The 20422-nt window shown below is 43.8% G+C and overlaps 1 protein-coding gene across 5 annotated transcripts in view; it reads left to right on the plus strand.

Moving 5' to 3' along the window:
• dnah9 (dynein, axonemal, heavy chain 9) overlaps nt 1-19646 on the plus strand; it is a 426092-nt gene extending 406446 nt beyond the window's left edge. For all 5 annotated transcript variants that reach the window (XM_062056457.1, XM_062056460.1, XM_062056461.1 and 2 more), the window contains 2 exons: nt 13154-13400; nt 19175-19646. In XM_062056457.1, coding sequence (XP_061912441.1) covers nt 13154-13381 — 228 coding nt within the window. In that variant the 3' untranslated portion in view covers nt 13382-13400; nt 19175-19646. The remainder of the gene's footprint in view (nt 1-13153; nt 13401-19174) is intronic.
• The last annotated feature ends 776 nt before the right edge of the window (nt 19647-20422 follow it).

Here is a 20422-nt window from a genome sequence, read left to right on the forward strand (position 1 = left end):
ATTTTGCATTGTTTACCCTGGGTATCCAACAATGTAACAACATTTATAGGTCACAAAAGAGGAAAATCGTCATTGGTCCCCTTTACATTTACAAGCAAAGAAGACAAAGCCAACCAGAGAAATACTTTTTTACCAAGAAGTTTATAAATTAAAGATACAAAAGGTGAAATAAGTCAACATTTATAAACTATGTAATTAAAAAATTTTTTAGACAAGTGTCAGAATATTCTTGAAGAATGCACTTAAGACTTGACATCACGGCCGAGCATGTCCAAGTGTGGAGAAACTTATCAAATCAAGCTGTATTTTAACACCAAAGCTTTGTTGTTCTCACAATGGAAATAAAATAGAGTAACAATGATATGTGTGCATGTTTCGTTAATACAATACAATACAAACAGTGGTAGATCTCATCAGAATCAAAACCATTTTGTATTCCCGGGGAGGAATTCGAGTGTTAACATCCACAAGAAACATTGTTAATAATACTTTTTTTAGTAATGTAAGAATGGAATGTTTATCAAATAATTGAAAAATTGTTCAATAACAGTTTGGACAATTTCATAAAAAGATATAGAATACTCGCAGAGAACCAATATAGATACAAAGCTAATATTTCAACATCGATGGCTTTAATCGAAACAACAGAGGAAATTACCAATGCAATAGATGGTAAACAGTGTGCAGCAGCAGTATTTATGGATTTAACTAAAGCATTTGACACAATGAATCACAATATGTTCACCGGTATGGCATCAGAGGGTTGGTCATAAGAAGCTACTTAACCAACAGGAAGCAATATGTGTAGCTAGCAGGTGTGTGATTTTTACGTCTATAGTCGGAAATCTGTCTTTTTTTATCTCTGTAAAAATATTTTTTTAAATTCTGTTTTTCTTCGTTTTTTTCCGACCTACAATTTGTGTTAAAATCTTGATCCATCTCTTTGCCATACCTGCCAACAACTACGGTTTTCCTGTAATGAGTATGGTTTTTGATAATCCAGTGGTAAAAACTATGGTTTTCCATAAAAAATTATTAACTTAAAAATCAAAGCTACGTAGCGAAGCAACTCCACGGGCAGGGGGCAAAATATATGGGAAACATCAATGATGATTGGTTGGTTTACGTATAAGAAAATCCATGATTGGTTGGTTGGTTTACTATGATGAGTCATGATTGGTTAAGATTAGGGCAAAACATTATGAACAGGCCAATCAAAGGCAAGATAGGGTGGGCTATCGAACCAGGAAGGGAAATCACAACACGCCCAAGAGTACAGGAGACACACATCATTTGGCCAATGGTTGGATTAGTAATACATACAAGTGGGAAAAAAGACGAAACGTATTGAATTAAGAAACCCGATTAATTCTGTGGATGTAAATCTACTGATTTTATCACAGAAATTGAGTATTTTACAGAAATGTTATGATCAGACATTCCATCCTTGGTCACACAAGGTCAGTCTTGACTTGCTACTATACATGCAAACAAAGTTTCAGGACATCCTGATACTGCATCTTCTCTTTGAAGATGGTTTTGTCATTTGAAACATACTTCAAAAGCGCACTGTTGACACCGTCTACGTTTCCCATTGCTCCATTATGCAGGGGTTCCTAGCTTTTATGACAAAATCCCACTGATCAACCAGCATCTGTGTTTTCACAATTTCATTAGCAATTCAATGAGTCCCTCATCATGAGGATGTAGTTGACCTGAGCTACGTATGTTAGAAGATATGAAGGTATGCGTTTTATGCACAGACATTGGTTGACTATTGTGTCACAGAAGACATGGTAAACCGTTTTCATTTAGTTTGAGTGAAGTGTCAGCCAAAAGTCCAAAGTTCAGAGTCGCTTCAATAGCACGGTGGGAGTAATGCATTCAGGATAACTGAATTTATGATTATAAAATGTAGATTTGTTTAAATATAACCAGGATAAATCCTGTTGGTATTAAAAACCAAATTTTTTTCAAGAAAGTCCTGGCAAAGAGGCAGCAAAGTTTCACACAAAGTTACAAAATTGTAACAATACAGTTACATGAGGAAGCACCAATCTGGATTTAAAACACATCTAAGGATCTTTTTGCCAAATGCAAGATGCACATATACCCAAAATGTTGAACATGTGCAGCCGCATTCAGGTGGATCTTTATGCATGTAAGGCTTGGTTATTTACATTTACTTCACAATTGCCAAGGGAACAAGGCCTTTCTGCTGTGGAATACTCAGTGGCCTAGTGACCTACTCAGTGGCCTAGTGGTTAGAGTGTCCGCCCTGAGATCGGTTGGTTGTGAGTTCCAAAGACTATAAAAATGGGACCCATTACCTCCCTGCTTGGCACTCAGCATCAAGGGTTGGAATTGGGGGTTAAATCACCAAAATGATTCCCGGGCACGGCACCACTGCTGCCCACTGCTCCCCTCATCTCCCAGGGGATGAACAAGAGGATGGGTCAAATGCAGAGGACACATTTCACCACACCTAGTGTGTGTGTGACAATCATTGGAACTTTGACTTTAATACTACTGTAAAGTTTGAGGCTTCCAAGGTGGTGCAGTCATGTTTATGTTTGTGACTGGTCTAACATTGTTTACCAAACCTGCAGTTATGATTGTATTTGGGAATGGTGTATATCAGTCCAATCTCAACAAACTAAGATTTCCAATTATTTTATAAACACGCCTTGGCATGAAAACAAGGGGCGGCGTACAACCCTGGCTTCGTAATAAAAATAGTAATAGTGAGTGTGCCATAGGAACGGTAAGGGTTTAAGGGAGTCTGCATTCCATTTGCATTAAGCTGAATCCCATTACTCTGCTTCTTTTGGCTTTCTCCATCTCCAAGCATGCTGCCTCTACACAGAATATGTTGCCCAGTTTTCTAGCTGCATCCCCGTGGACTTGTTAATTGGGGAATGAGCAGAGTGTGCATTTGAACACTCCGATCTCTCTCTACCCAGAGTTGAGTGGTTCCTTTTTTTCTTCATTAAAGTTGGAGACAAGCAAATAGACTTGCAGTTCGATGGGCTGAGTAGTTTCTGCTCACTGCTCCCACCACTCCTCCTGCCCTGCTGCCAGCCCCAAAGGCCAGTCCTGGGCCAGTGTCCAGCCGGGAATAGCGTGAATAAGAGAGTAAGCGACGCTCCTTAAGAACTCAGATAGATGGACAGCAATAAAAACCAAAGATGTATGATAAACCTGCTCATTTATATTTATGAAGTTCTCCTCTTAATCAAAGGGGTTTTACACACTGTATGTGGATATGATTAGATTTCAGTGAGAATTTATATGGTTTTGCAACAAACAAGTTTGTGGTAGGAGCGCAAATTCTTAGCATTGGTTGGTAAAGCTCAACAGATTTGTCAGACTTAAAGGGGAACTGCAATTTTTTGGGAATTTTGCCTATCGTTATGAGAGACATGACAAAGGACATATTTTTTTATTAATGCATTCTTACTAGTAAATAAATCTGCCTACAAAGCCCTTAAAAAAACATCCAAACACCTCCATTGAGCTTTTATATACATGATGTAAGTATATATGTAATGTAGTAATAGGCACATTTACAATAACATTTCATATTTACGTATTTTGATCATTTTAAGCATGTTCGGCACATTAATTTCAAAAAGGCATCACGTTTGCTTTTTTCCTCATCACTGATAATTACTCACTGCAGACTTCATGTGCGACAACAAACATAATAAAACATCACTTACTGTACACTGACTGCTGTCATTAGAATGCCGACTGCTTGGATGTTCATATATTCCTATTTAGATGAAGAATGACTCATATTCCTCACAAAGAAAAGGGGGACGTAACCAAATGTCTTTTTGTTGTCTTTCTCGCCATTCCCGCGTCTAAATTGGCTGTCAAAGTATACCAACTTGTCGGAATACGTCCTCATCCTTCTAGTATCCAGGTGATAGACATGATTCATGATCTAGAAAATTGTTTGACGAGCAAGGAAACGAGAAAACAGCTGATCAGTCGATCATGTAAACATTGGCATACAAGCTCGTGATCGCAGCGCCGCTATAAATAGTTTATCTGTGTTAGCGTTTATAATAACAATATCTCTAATACTTGGTTAATATTCGAGTCACCAAATGTAAATGGAGTATTGTTGGCGCTTTTTGGATGGTTACCTATTGGGTTTTATGGGCGGAATAGACGACCTCCCATTTGCTCTGCTGTAAGCTGACTTTTATTTACACGTCTATGGATGTTCCCATACATCCAAGTCATTGTAATCTCAGGGCATTCAATCGATCGCAACTGGACTGCTTGGTTTGTCTTAGAAGACGTTTTGCCTCTCATCCAAGTAGGCTTCATCAGTTCATGCTCATAGACTTAGATTGGTCAGATCTGGTCTCGCAGCTAGTGCCAAAACACCAAATATTTATACTCCAAAACCAGGAGGGTGTGCCTGGGCAAGGATGGTTTCAACCTTTCATATTGAGAAAAACAACTGTTGAGATGCAAACAAGCAAAACCTGTGGTTACCCCAGATGGTTGTTTATGAAAAGTGCATCCAGTTCTAGTACAAACAAGAACAGTGGATGAGGACGAACAAGGTGACAGACGCACGAAATATTGTCATTTCATATGTACAGTATCAGGTCAATCTGAGAAACTCAAAGAATTTTGAACCAACACAACATCCTAGTACACCTCAAAGCAGGCAACACCCTGAGACAGAGACTTGTGCATCCTAAAGACCAGACACCCCACACCCACAAAAACAATCTGGTGTATGTTATCCAGTGAAGCAATCTATGTCAAAGTTGAAAAACCATTCGTGAACAGAGGAGGTCTGCAACGCCAACAGTCTTCCACATACAACACTGTCCTTTTAACCATTCCGAAAAGATTCTGCAATTTAGCCTCCAACAAATAACAGGAGTTAGAAGCATTTTGGTCAGAGATGCTCATTTGTGCCATTTGTTTTCTACTGAATGGAATGCTAACGTGGGTGATTCCGATTATTTTGGGCGGTTAGTGGTCAATCCACAGCGTTCGTTCTGCCACACAAGACCTCAATGCTAACAAGGGGGAATTCCACTTCAACAACTGTCGTAGGCATTAAGAGTAATATTGCTCGTTTGCATTAAAACAGTTGTTTTTCTCACTGCAATAGGGCGAAACCCTCCTTGTCCAGGCAAACCCTCCAGGTTTTGGAGTATAAATATTTGGGGGTTTGGCACCAGCCGCTTGACTAGATCTGACAAATCTAAGTCTAAGTCTAGATCTGACCAGTCTAAGTCTATGAGCATGAGCTGATGAAGCCTACTTAGATGAGAGGGGAAACGTCTTCTAAGACAAACTAAGCAGTCTAGTTGCAATCGATTTAATGCCCTGAGATTACTTTCATTTATGTTTATTCATGAGTTAAAATGCATTCAAAAAAATACATCTGTCGTCATGTCTTTCATAATGATTGTAAACCATAGGCAAAATTCCCCAAAAAGTGCAGTTCCCTTTTAAAAGGGCTGTTTACAACATTTACACAGATGCATGGAGGGCACTACTTTTTCCAATGTATTTTAAGCATTATATTGTAGCTGAGATAGACTCCAGCACCCCCCGCGACCCCGATAGGGATAAGCGGTAGAAAATGGATGGATGGATGGATGGATGGATCCTGCCCTTATGGCTTCTAGGACATAATGACTTAACCACGTACATAACACGTGTGTGTGCATTAGCTTTGGGTGTTGTTAACTAATAATACCGATTTAGATAGTGTTAGCTATCATTGAATGTATAATTTAACATAACAACAACATGACTGCACATTTTTTGTTGCTTCTCTTGGACTGCTTTTGTACGTGTGCACGCTCTTTCTGCACAAACGTGTTGACGGGACAGGGTGAGTGACCGCAGTAAACACCAATTATTTTTGTTTGGGCGGGCAATTTTTTTGATTACTTAAACTTAATAACAGCCCTTTTAAGAATTCCATCCATCCATCCATTTTCTACCGCTTGTCCCTTTTGGGGTAGCGGGGGGTGCTGGAGCCTATCTCAGCTGCATTCGGGCGGAAGGCGGGGTACACCCTGGACAAGTGGCCACCTCATCACAGGGCCAACACAGATAGACAGACAACATTCACACTCACATTCACACACTAGGGCCAATTTAGTGTTGCCAATCAACCTATCCCCAGGTGCATGTTTTTGGCGGTGGGAGGAAGCCGGAGTACTCGGAGGGAACCCACGCAGCCACGGGGAGAACATGCAAACTCCACACAGAAAGATCCCGAGCCTGTGATTGAACTCAGGACTACTCAGGGTCTTCGTATTGTGAGGCGCGTGCACTAACCCCTGTTCCACCATCCTGCCCCCTTTTAAGAATTCATTAATAAATTATATTCTCTCCGAATAATAGAAGTAGCTGCAAAATAATAAATTTTTTAATAGTAAATTCCTCTCTAACATACTTAGCTTGAGCAAACTACATTGAATCTGAATGATGACTAATGCATTGAATGGCCAATGAAATTGTGAAAACACAGACATGCTGGTTAACGGGTAGGCTTTTGTCATAAAACCAAGAAACTCCTGTGTCACTAAGCAATGGATAATATGCACTACATTTCAATTAGTACGCTTTTGAAAACTTTTCTTCGTTATTAAAGGGCAGGATTGCAGTGTCAAGAAGTCACACAGTTTTGCTTTCATGGGTTGGAGAAGATGCTGACTGAGTGTGACTCAGGGTCTTCAACTGGAACACCTTTGGAACGCATGATCCGAACTTTCGAAAAAAACCTGTGTAAATACTCCATTTTTGTAGTATCACTGCCAAACTTGAGATGGAATTCAGTAATGACTAAAACTACGGCCCCATTGTGTTTTCTGGTCCTTATCGCTAAGCTCATTATTTTGATGGGACAGGTTTCTGAAAAAAGTATGGACCAACCTTAAAAAAATATATAGATTTTTCAGTATATTCCAAATTCTATGTGTGAGTAGCACACATATTCTGACTGCTATTGGCCAAAATCGGCTTGTTAGTTTTTAAAATATCTTAAAACCATGCTTCTACACAAAATGTTTAAGGACAGCTTTTTTTTAACTTGTAGGCCTTGTAGCCAATAATTATTGGAAATTAACAGTTGAAGGAATGGGCAAGATGGCGGCGCCCTGATGGCAGCGGCTTGCAGACGCTCTTGGGAGTGTAGAGCGATTTGGCAAAAATACCCGTCAATTCTGTCAATTTCATGGTTGGCTCAAAGCGTGAACACTCTGTGATCACATACGACCGACAGACAATTCTGGATGTGGATAGATCGGGTCGTTATAGACTGAAAGATGCATGTACGGTGGACCTCCTCGCTAGCATGGGAATACTTCGCGGGCTACATCGAGCGGCCTTTGTAGCAGCGGAGTCAAGTACTAGCGGGGACCGTCAATGGAGGAGACGTAAGCGGTGTGAGCGGAAGCAGAAGCGGGGATGCCGAGCGGGGCTAACAACTAAGCGAAAGGCTAATCCTCAAAGACGCGTGGAGTGTCATTTAAGTCATTTAAACTAGAACTAGCCGGCGCCAGGCTGGATAATCCCTGCACACATAGCAATTCTCTTAGAATAAAACACAACTCACATAATGTTTTTTCTGTTGTGACTGTCAGAGGTAGACATGCATTCTACTGAGGTGGCTAACTATGATGCGTTCAGTTTATCGCAGCACCAAGCAAACAATCTGAAAATTCCCGTCGTATCAATTCCTAGATATGGTCGAAACTATTTAAAGTGCACTACGCATAATAAACGCAACATTATTAATATTGCTACTTCGGATAATTTCAACAAACAATCCTCAAAACAGCCCACTACCTACAATATGGGCTTTTTAAACATAAGATCATTATCTTCCAAAAAGCTATTAGTTAATGAGGTCATTAGAGATAACAAACTTGACGTCGTTGGTCTCGCCGAGACCTGGCTCAAACCAGACGATTTTTTTTGCGCTGGGTGAGGCATTTCCTCCTAACTATACGAATGCACATGTTGCCCGTCCTCTTAAAAAGGGAGGGGGTGTCGCACTAATATACAATGAAAACTTTAATCTTACACCTAACCTAAATAATAAATATAACTCGTTTGAGGTGCTCACTATGAGGTTTGTCACACCGCTACCTCTCCACCTGGCTGTTATCTACCGCCCCCCTGGGCCCTATTCGGACTTTATCAGTGAATTCTCAGAGTTTGTTGCTGATCTAGAGACGCACGCCGACAATATAATCATAATGGGGACTTTAATATCCATATGAATACCCCATCGGACCCTCCGTGCGTGGCGCTCCAGACTATAATTGATAGCTGTGGTCTTACACAAATAATAAATGAACCCACGCATCGCAACGGTAATACGATAGATCTAGTGCTTGTCAGGGGTGTCACCACCTCCAAAGTTACGATACTCTCGTATACTAAAGTAATGTCCGATCATTACCTTATAAAATTCGAAGTTCTAACTCATTGTCAACAAACTAATAATAATAATAACTACTATAGCAGCCGCAACATTAATGCTGCCACAACGACGACTCTTGCTGGCCTACTCCCTTCGGTAATGGCACCATTCCCAAATTATGTCGGCTCTATTGATAACCTCACTAACAACTTTAACGACGCCCTGTGCGACACCATTGATAGTGTAGCACCACTAAAGCTAAAAAGGCCCCCTAAAAGGCGTACCCCATGGTTTACAGAAGAAACTAAAGCCCATAAATTATCATGTAGAAAGCTGGAACGTAAATGGCGCGCGACTAAACTTGAGGTTTTCCATCAAGCATGGAGTGATAGTTTAATAACTTATAAACGCATGCTTACCTTAGCTAAAGCTAAATATTACTCAAATCTCATCCACCTCAACAAAAATGATCCTAAATTTGTGTTCAGTACAGTAGCATTGCTAACCCAACAAGGGACTCCTCCCAGTAGCTCCACCCACTCGGCAGATGACTTTATGAATTTCTTTAATAAGAAAATTGAAGTCATTAGAAAGGAGATTAAAGACAATGCATCCCAGCTACAACTGGGTTCTATTAACACAGATACGACTGTATATACGACGGATACCGCCCTCCAAAATAGTTTCTCTCTCTTTGATGAAATAACATTGGAGGAATTGTTAAGATGTGTAAATGGGACAAAACAAACAACATGTTTACTTGACCCATTTCCTGGGAAACTTATCAAGGAGCTTTTTGTATTATTAGGTCCATCAGTGCTAAATATTATAAACTTATCACTTTCCTCTGGCACTGTTCCCCTAGCATTCAAAAAAGCGGTTACTCATCCTCTACTCAAAAGACCTAACCTCGATCCTGACCTCATGGTAAACTACCGGCCGGTGTCCCACCTTCCGTTTATCTCGAAAATCCTCGAAAAAATTGTTGCACAGCAGCTAAATGAACACTTAGTGTCTAACAATCTCTGTGAACCTTTTCAATCCGGTTTCAGGGCAGATCACTCTACGTAGACAGCCCTCGCAAAAATGACAAATGATCTATTGCTAACGATGGATTCTGATGCGTCATCTATGTTGCTGCTTCTTGATCTTAGCGCTGCTTTCGATACCGTCGATCATAATATTTTATTAGAGCGTATCAAAACACGTATTGGTATGTCAGACTTAGCCTTGTCATGGTTTAACTCTTGTCTTACTGACAGAATGCAGTGCGTCTCCCATAACAATGTGACCTCGGACTATGTCAAGGTAACGTGCGGAGTCCCCCAGGGTTCGGTTCTTGGCCCTGCACTCTTTAGTATTTACATGCTGCCGCTAGGTGACATCATACGCAAATGCGGTGTTAGCTTTCACTGTTATGCTGATGACACCCAACTCTACATGCCCCTAAAGCTGACCAACACGCCGGATTGTAGTCAGCTGGAGGCGTGTCTTAGTGAAATTAAACAATGGATGTCCGCTAACTTTTTGCAACTCAACGCTAAGAAAACGGAAATGCTGATTATCGGTCCTGCTCAACACCGACATCTATTTAATAATGCCACTTTAACATTTCACAACCAAACAATTACACAAGCCGACTTGGTAAAGAATCTGGGTATTATTTTTGACCCAACTCTCTCGTTTGAGTCACACATTAAGAGTGTTACTAAAACGGCCTTCTTTCATCTCCGTAATATCGCTAAAATGCGTTCCATTTTGTCCACTAGCGACGCTGAGATCATTATTCATGCGTTCGTTACGTCTCGTCTTGATTACTGTAACGTATTATTTTCGGGTGTCCCTATGTCTAGCATTAAAAGATTATAGTTGGTACAAAATGCGGCTGCTAGACTTTTGACAAGAACAAGAAAGTTTGATCATATTACGCCTATACTGGCTCACCTGCACTGGCTTCCTGTGCACTTAAGATGCGACTTTAAGGTTTTACTACTTACGTATAAAATACTACACGGTCTAGCTCCAGCCTATCTTGCTGACTGTATTGTACCATATGTCCCGCCAAGAAATCTGCGTTCAAAGAACTCCAGCTTATTAGTGATTCCCAGAGCCCAAAAAAAGTCTGCGGGCTATAGAGCGTTTTCTGTTCGGGCTCCAGTACTATGGAATGCCCTCCCAGTAAAAGTTAGAGATGCTACCTCAGTAGAAGCATTTAAGTCCCATCTTAAAACTCATTTGTATACTCTAGCCTTTAAAGGCCTACTGAAATGAATTTTTTTTATTTAAACGGGGATAGCAGATCTATTCTATGTGTCATACTTGATCATTTCGCGATATTGCCATATTTTTGCTGAAAGGATTTAGTATAAAACAATCAGGATAAAGATTGCAACTTTTGGTATCTGATAAAAAAAAGGCTTGCCCCTACCGGAAGTAGCGTGACGTAGTCAATTGAACATATCCACAAACTTCCCTATTGTTTACAATGATGGCCGCCAGACGTGAGAGAGATTCGGACCGAGAATGCGACGATTTCCCTATTAATTTGAGCGAGGATGAAAGATTTGTGGATGAGGAAAATGCAAGTGAAGGACTAGTGGGGAGTGGAAGCGATTCAGATAGGGAAGATGCTGTGAGAGCCGGGGGTGACCTGATATTCAGCTGGGAGTGACTACAACAGTAAATAAACACAAGACATATATATACTCTATTAGCCACAACACAACCAGGCTTATATTTAATATGCCACAAATTAATCCCGCATAAAAACACCTAGGTGTTTTTTATGCTAGCTCCTAGCTACTAGCTCGAGCTAGTTATAGCTCGAGCGGGTTATATGGACGGGATCCCGTATATATAACCCGCCAATACAATTCAAACACCTGCACAACACACACACTCACTCAGCCCAAAGAACCGTTCACCTAACCCAAGGTTCATAAAGCTTATATATTTAACCAAAGTTACGTACGTGACACGCACGTACGGGCAAGCGATCAAATGTTTGGAAGCGCGCGGGTGGGACCTGATATTCAGCTGGGAATGACTATAACAGTAAATAAACACAAGACATATATATACTCTATTAGCCACAACACAACCAGGCTTATATTTAATATGCCACAAATTAATCCCGCATAACAAACACCTAGGTGTTTGTTATGCTCCTAGCTCCTAGCTCGAGCTAGTTATAGCAAGCGATCAAATGTTTGGAAGCACAGCTACGTACTCACGGTATCGCGTCTGTGTATCCAAATCAAAGTCCTCCTGGTTAGAGTCTCTGTTGTCCGAGTTCTTCGATCTTGACTGCATCTTTCGGGAATGTAAACAAAAGCCGGCTGTGTTGTGTTGCTGACTTCCCTCGCAAAATATCCGCTTCGCACCGACAACTTTCTTCTTTGCTTGCTCAGCTTTTCTCCATAATGCAATGAACAAATTGCAACAGATTCACCAACACAGATGTCCAGAATACTGTGGAATAATGAGATGAAAACAGATCTATTTCATATTGGCTTCAATGGGGAAGCCATACCTCTGTTAAACTGGCTACGTCACGCGCATACGTCATCATACCGAGACGTTTTCAAGCGGAAGTGTGGCGGGAAATTTAAAATTGCACTTTATAAGTTAACCCGGCCGTATTGGCATGTGTTGCAATGTTAAGATTTCATCATTGATATATAAACTATCAGACTGCGTGGTCGGTAGTAGTGGGTTTCAGTAGGCCTTTAAATAGACCCCCCTTTTTTAGACCAGTTGATCTGCTGTTTTCTTTTCTCCTTTGCCCCTCGTCGGGTTATTCCGGTTCCGGTGACCATGGATGAGATGCTGGCTGTCCAGAGTTGGGACCCGGGGTGGACCGCTCGCCTGTCCATCGGTTGGGGACGTCTCTGCGCTACTGACCTGTCTCCGCTCGAGATGGTCTCCTGCTGGCCCCACTATGGACTTGACTCTCACTGTTATGTGGATCCACTAGGGACTGTACTTAGAGGGGGGGTTACCCACATATGCGGTCCCCTCCAAGGTTTCTCATAGTCATTCACATCGACGTCCCTTGTGTGGGCTCTGTGCCGAGGATGTCGTTGTGGCTTGTGCAGCCCTTTGAGACTTTTGTGATTTAGGGCTATATAAATAAACATTGATTGATTGAAGGAATAAGAGCAAATTAAATATACTGTAGAATTTAAAAAATATATTTTATTGCAAGTATATAAATCTCCTACAACTATGCATTTGTAGTTCAATCTGCATCTCAGTTCACAATCGTATGTTTGACTCTTCTTTGAAGTTTTACACCATTTCCACATTCAATTAAGGCTTTTTGTCCTCTGACTTTCCCAAAGTCATCAGGATTTACACTCAGCCCTGAAAGCCTCTACGCATGCATGGAGAAACTTGAGTTTGTCAGGCACAGGCACTAAATGTAGGAGGATTAATTAGCGGGACTGCTTCAGTGTGTTCAGTGAGGGTGTTTTTCGAGGCAGGGCAGTTTGACTTTGTCTCCAACGCAGCCGACTTTCTAAACACTTTTCAAGGGTGCCACAGTGTAGTGTTCTTCATCGCTCAAGTCATCCAGGATCATTCAAGAATTAAATGCAGACTCAGTGGTGGGAAAAATTAGCACATTAGCAAGTTTTTACTTCACGCTAATTAATGACTTCTGCCAGTTCTTTGACATGTGTCATTCAATTGTTCACTGGCTTGTCATCCCTTCCCATCCTTTCCTGTCAGACTGGCTTGATTGTGGACGCACGCCTGCAAGAGCTCACCCCCACCATGCCAGTCATCTTCATCCGAGCCATGCCTGTGGACAAACAGGATATCAGAAACGTGTACCGATGTCCTGTTTACAAGACTCGCCAAAGGGGGCCCACGCACGTCTGGACTTTCAACCTGAAGACCAAAGAAAAACCCTCGAAGTGGACTCTAGCTGGAGTGGCTTTGCTACTGCAAATCTAGGATTCCAGTTGCTTTTATTGTAAGTCGTCACCGCATTTTAATGCACATTTTATTCCTGCGTTAAGCAGAATACAATTCATATTGTGAACATTTTTGAGACATGAAAAAAAAGTTGTTTTTACATTTTCATCTTCTGTTTATGAAAAAGCCTAATTGGGACTCCTGGCACAGGCCTTCGGTGGAATCTGTGAAAGAGCAATTTTGCCCATCATTCACAGCCCTTATGTCAGACAAGAAACACATTTCTCTCTTTTTTGTGCGTTTAAATAGTGAAAAACTGACAACAAGAAATAATGGGGAGTCATTTATTTTTCTTCGAAAACCCTCTAAAAACAAACAATTCTACACCCGTGACCTGCATATTAACAAAGCTATAGCAACATTGCTATATTAAGAGCTAACACCAATAAATGACTTCTCTGGTGACATCGCACCTTGCTTCTCACTCATAGTATATGTGTTAATAATCCTGATAATGCAATAGGACACCAATATGTACAGACTGAGAAACAAGAACAATCCTAAGAACTAATACAAATTAACATTGAAATGATCTGTTAAGTATTATCCCACATTTCATGTTTTGTTTGTACACGGCGGGGCTCGACTGTACATACACAGTAGCTGTGATTGAAGCACGTGTCACAATCAATATAGTATCTTACGCGTCTTTTCTAGTTAATTTTGGTTAGGTGGATAAAAGTGTGGGGTTTGCGAGCATCAACAGTTCATTTGTTGAGATGCAGTGTCCTCCTCGCCAGATACACAAAGCCTTTATATCGATGATAACGTGTGCAAAGTCTCCATTTTTGTCGGCGAGCTCCACATTCACACCACCAAGTCGTGCTGGTTCTGACTCTTGTCACCCTCTCTTTCTGCCCGCTCAGCTTTTATGACCAGTAGCTCTGTTATGTTCAAATAACAGACACAACAGCCTCGCTCAACTTCACAACAGCACTCTCTTTTATTTCCCTCACTTCCTCAAAAGGCCCAGCCCAACTACGGTGGCTTCAAGGTATCAAAAGGCACAACGTAAATAGCCTGAGTAAGACAGTAGAACACATTACCAATAGGCATTCAAGTATAAGAACAGTATTTAAGATTAACTTGAATGAACACAACATTTCCCCTCCTCTCTTAAAACTTCAAGTATGGAAGGTGGCCACAAAGTCCTGAAAACGCTCAGGGCGTGCACGGGCCCTAACAGGCCGAGGCTCAGGAGCAAGGGGGACCGGCAGTGGGGCCGGTGCTGGAGCAGGGCACTGCGCGACCGGCACAGCCTGTGCGAGGGGTGCTGCCACTGGATCGGGCACCGGAGGGCGTGGCCCCAATGCGGGAATGTTCGGTGCCACCCCTGTGACGTGAGGCTGGTGAGGAGGGGCAGGTACCTTGCGCAGGCAGCTAGCGTGCCAACGGGATCCATCGGTTAACTGAAATGAAGCTGGGCCCAGCTGGCGGCTGACCTGGTATGGAGCAGACCAGAATGTTGACAGTTTGTTGGCGCGGTGGGGCCGGCGCGCTCTGACCCAGTCCGACACTCTGACAGCTGGCCATTTAGCCCTGTGCTTCTGATCGAACCTTTGCTTCATGGAAGTTTGTTGTCCCTTGACGCGAGACTTGACTGCTGCTGAGCATGGTCGCGGGCTCGCGGCCATCGGTGGGCGGAGTCTCGACAGGGGAAGCACAAACTCTCGACCCACCATGAGGCTGGCAGGAGAGACCCCTGTTGTAGAGTGGACAGTCGCCCTGTAGTGGAGGAGGGTCTGATTCAGTGCAGCCTCCAGCGAGTATCCCTCGGACATGTGAGCACGCAGTCCATTCTTCAGTGATTGGTTGTACCTTTCCACCCCCCCGTTTGCCTGGGGGTGGTAGACGGAGGTTCTGATGTGAGTAACACCCTTGCTGGCAAGGTAGGCGGTGAACTCCGAGGACAGGAACTGAGGACCGTTGTCCGTGGTGATGGCTCGGGGTAAACCCCAACGGGAAAACAGGCGGTCCAGGAAGGCGACGACGGCAGCAGAGGTGACCGTTCCCATGGGAGCCACCTCAGGCCACTTGGAATGCAGGTCGTAGACCACCACAAGAAACCTCTGGTGGTGTGGCACATTATGCAGCTCACCACAGATATCAAGCTGGAGATGGTCCCACGGTTTAGTTGGCCAGTCCAGGGGCTGGAGTGGAGGCGAAGCGGGTGGCCCAGTCTTCCCACTGGTGAGGCACGCTGCACAGGAGCGGATGAGTCCCTCCAGGTCTCGATCGATGGCGGGCCACCACACTGTGTCACGGCACCTTTGCTTGGCTTTGACTATGCCAAGGTGACCCTGGTGTGCCATCTGTAAGACACACCCTCTGAGGGCTACTGGGATAACAGCGCAGTGTCCCCGGGCGATGCAGGCCTCACCCCAGCATGACAGTTCGTTCTTCACACGGGAATACGGCTCTAGCTCAGGTGGGACACGGGAAGGCCAACCGTGTCTGATGTAGTCACGCAGCATGGTGAAGACAGGCTCGGCTGCTGAGGCCGTCTCTAAATCACGAAGGGAGACAGTGTCCTTCAATGGTGAGTGGACCAGGTGGACCACGTCTTCTTCGTCCTCCGGGGAGACAGCGGGGCCCTGGGTGGTGGCAGGACGGGACAGGTAGTCTGCCACCACGTTATTCCTGCCAGGGGTGAATTGTAGCTGAAAGTCATACTGCTGCAGACGGTCTGACCATCTGTGAAGACGGAGGGGCCTGTGCCCCACACCAGAGGTAGACATCAGGGTCGTCAGGGCCTGGTGGTCCGTCCGTAAAGTAAAGGACCTTCCGTATAAGTAGAGATGCCAACGCTCACATGCCCATATACAGGCGAGTGCCTCCCGTTCGCCCACTGAATATTTCTGCTCAGTGGGGCTGAGCGCCCGAGAGGCAAACGCTACCGGTCTCTCTACGCCATCATGGATCTGTGACAGAACGGCACCTAGAGCCACTGCGGAAGCATCACAGGTCACGAATGTGGGGCTGTCCAGTTGGAAGTGCGCCAGGATCGGAGACGTGGTGAGGAGCCGCTTCAACTCGTCGAAACCAACCTGGCACTTGGGAGTCCAAGACCATGGTGTCTCCTGCCTGAGCAGCATCCTGAGCGGGGCCGTAATGGAGGAGTACTGAGGCAGGAACCGCATGTAGTAGGCTGTCATCCCCAAAAATGATGCCACCTGGGAGGCCGTCGCAGGAGTGGGGACGTCGATGATGGCATCCACGTTCGACTGGAGAGGCGAGATGCCGTCGGCGGAGACACGGAACCCAACAAAGTCTATGGCGGGTGCAGCGAAAACACACTTCTCTGTGTTCAGCGTGGCATGGTGGCGCTTGAGTGCGGTGAAAACCTGTTCCAGGCGGGCATCGTGTGTGGCAGCGTCTGGCCCATGCACCACAATATCATCCAGATACGCCACAGTCCCAGTGCAGCTAGCGAGGATTGTGGACATGATTTTCTGGAAACAACTCGGCGCTGAATTGAGCCCAAAAGGCATCCTCGTGTAGCGGTACAGGCCAGTGTGGGTGATAAACGCTGTCAAGTCCCTACTCTCCTTATGTAAAGGGACTTGTAAATAGCCCTGGCGCAAGTCCAATTTACTGAAAACTCGGGAGCCGTGGAAGTGTGTAGTGAGTTCCTCCGTCGTAGGAAGAGGATATTTGTCAGGCACCACTGCCTTGTTCACTTGGCGGAGGTCGACGCAGACTCTCAGTCCGCCCGACTTCTTCTTGGCGATGACAATGTTGGACACCCATGGGGAAGCGTCGATGGGCTCTATGATTCCACCAGCCTGGAGGCGTTGAAGCTCCTGCGTAACGCCGTCCCGCAAAGCCAGGGGAACACGGCGAAGGGGCTGGACCACGGGAGGCACGCTGTGGTCCAGGAGTGGCTTGTGTGTAAATGAGCTGAGGCAGCCCAGGCCGTTAAACAGCTCCGGCTGGTCGTGTTGCCTCGGAGACGCTACGTGTAGAATCCGCATACCGCTGTTGTCCTGCAGGGTAAAACCCAGGCTAGTGAAGAGGTCGAGGCCCATGATGTTCTCGCCGCGGCGCGTGATGTGGAACGGGAAACGGTCCACAGCTGTAGAGGTGTAGCGAACCGGGAGGTAGAGAAGGCCGACGACATCGATTTTGCTGCGGCCGTAGCCACAGAGGGCAGTGGACGGGGGCTGTAGCTGTCTGTTCGGGAAGAGCAGGTTGCAGGTGTCGACATTCAGTAGTGACACTTTGGCCCCAGTGTCGAGGAGGAGAGGGACACAGCAGTCATCCAGGTAAACAGGGCACCTCGAGAAAGTCGCTGAGTGGGGGCCTACAGTGCGCACAGGCACCGCCGGGTCATGTGACTGTGCATCAGGGTAATCGGCCGGAGCGGACCGGCACCACCTGGCAAAGTGGTTAGGCTTCTGACAACGGCGACAAGTTTGGCCCCTAGCAGGGCAGTCCTGGGCCCTTGTTGCATGGCGGTTGGAGCCACAATTCCCACACCGTCTCTGTTGACGTGTTGGCTGGGGACGCGCTACCTGTATAGCAGCATCAGGGTCTGAGGTTGATAGCTGTTGCACTGACTGTTCAATAACAGGGGTAGGCCTATGAGGCTTATTTTCCGCAATTTTGGCCGCACATTCAGTAGCCGATTCCACTTGTATTGCGATTATTAGTGCGTCATCAAGTGTCAAAGTTGCATCCTTGAGTAACAACTCCTCCTGCACTCTGGGATTAGACGTTTTCTCAATGAGCTGGTCTCGAATGAGTTCATCAGTGAGGTTGCCGAAATTACAGTTCTGTGATAGGGCTCTTAAATCTGCTACATACTGCCTGGCAGACTCACCCGGGCGCTGACATCTTCGTCTGAACTCCAACCGGCGGAGTAGGATATTCTGTGATTTTACAAAATGTCCGCTCAAAGCTGTTATGACTGCATCATAAGTGTCCAGCGTACCGCTGAGAGAATTGAAAATTCTGTTCCCCTCCGCTCCAAGCAGGTGTAGGAGAATGGCGCGCTTCCTCGCGCTAGTGGCATTGTCCAAACCTGTGGCCAAAAGATACGTCTCAAAAGACGATTTCCACTGATTCCAGGGAATGACAGGATCGCCCGGGAGGGGTAGAAACGGGTCCGGAGGTGGCAGGGAGAATATAGGTGTGTCAGCCATCCTCGTTCGCCAAATGTTATGTTCAAATAACAGACACAACAGCCTCGCTCAACTTCACAACAGCACTCTCTTTTATTTCCCTCACTTCCTCAAAAGGCCCAGCCCAACTACGGTGGCTTCAAGGTATCAAAAGGCACAACGTAAATAGCCTGAGTAAGACAGTAGAACACATTACCAATAGGCATTCAAGTATAAGAACAGTATTTAAGATTAACTTGAATGAACACAACAAGCTCATCCTCCGTGCTCATCCTCTAAGTAGTCGTTGTCTCTCACGAAGTCTGCCATGATTTGTGGAAGGAAACAGCGAACACGCGCTCCGTGTTGTTATTGATGGAAGTAGCGCTCAATGTTATAAGCTCTGTGAGATCACTGCGCCCAGGAAAGAACTTTTGGCAATGCCTGAAATGACCAAAATACTGTAAATATTACATGTTATGAATGTACCTGTGACTACATCATATACATAATGTATGTATATTAAACAGTGGTGGAGGATTCTAAGGGGTTTATTGGCAATTGTGTTCATCCCCATTACCTGCATTGTTAGCCATCTCGATAGAATGCTTTGATGTGTTTTCTGATTAGCAAACAAAGAGCATGACGTGTGTTCTTGCCTCACTTTCAGATTGTGCATTTGTCCTGGCTTAAGACCAGACCTGGACATCTCCAATGAATGTTGGCACCCTGACGTCTGCAAAATAGGCAGCGGTGCGTACAATTACACCACTAGAGCCTCATCGCCCACACTGAGATGCCAAATATAAAACCCGGGCCAAATTATTTTGGGAAGAAATGTTTTTTACCCCCCATATTGGGACGATGCAGTTTTTTATTTTATAATATGGGTTTCAGTTTTGTTGTTCTTTTCCATAACACAACAAATGATTTTGATATGGCTCACACTATTCCAAATATTTCTTATAAAAACGGTCTCTCCATATGCCAGTCCTATTTCTTCAAATAATTAAAACGTTGTGTGACTTAAAATCTGTTTTTTTAACTGCCTTAATGGAAACACAAGATTAGAGCTTTGCCCAAGTGCATTTAAGTCGGTTGTTTTAATTGGCCCACAATGAAAGAATATTTGAGACACAAATGTAAACGTTATATATATATATATATATATATATATATATATATATATATATATATATATATATATATATATATATATATATATATATATATATATACATATATACATATATACATATATATATATATACTACCGTTCAAAAGTTTGGGGTCACCCTAACAATATTGTGGAATAGCCTTCATTTCTAAGAACAAGAATAGACTGTCGAGTTTCAGATGAAAGTTCTCTTTTTCTGGCCATTTTGAGCGTTTATTGTACCCCACAAATGTGATGCTCCAGAAACTCAATCTGCTCAAAGGAAGGTCAGTTTTGTAGCTTCTGTAACGAGCTAAACTGTTTTCAGATGTGTGAACATGATTGCACAAGGGTTTTCTAATCATCAATTAGCCTTCTGAGCCAATGAGCAAACACATTGTGCCATTAGAACACTGGAGTGATAGTTGCTGGAAATGGGCCTCTATACACCTATGTAGATATTGCACCAAAAACCAGACATTTGCAGCTAGAATAGTCATTTACCACATTAGCAATGTATAGAGTGTATTTCTTGAAAGTTAAGACTAGTTTAAAGTTATCTTCATTGAAAAGTACAGTGCTTTTCCTTCAAAAATAAGGACATTTCAATGTGACCCCAAACTTTTGAACGGTAGTGTATGTAGATATTGCACCAAAAACCAGACATTTGCAGCTAGAATAGTCATTTACCACATTAGCAATGTATAGAGTGTATTTCTTTAAAGTTAAGACTAGTTTAAAGTTATCTTCATTGAAAAGTAC

This window comes from Entelurus aequoreus, linkage group LG08, assembly GCF_033978785.1.
Source record: "Entelurus aequoreus isolate RoL-2023_Sb linkage group LG08, RoL_Eaeq_v1.1, whole genome shotgun sequence".
Taxonomy (NCBI): domain Eukaryota; kingdom Metazoa; phylum Chordata; class Actinopteri; order Syngnathiformes; family Syngnathidae; genus Entelurus; species Entelurus aequoreus.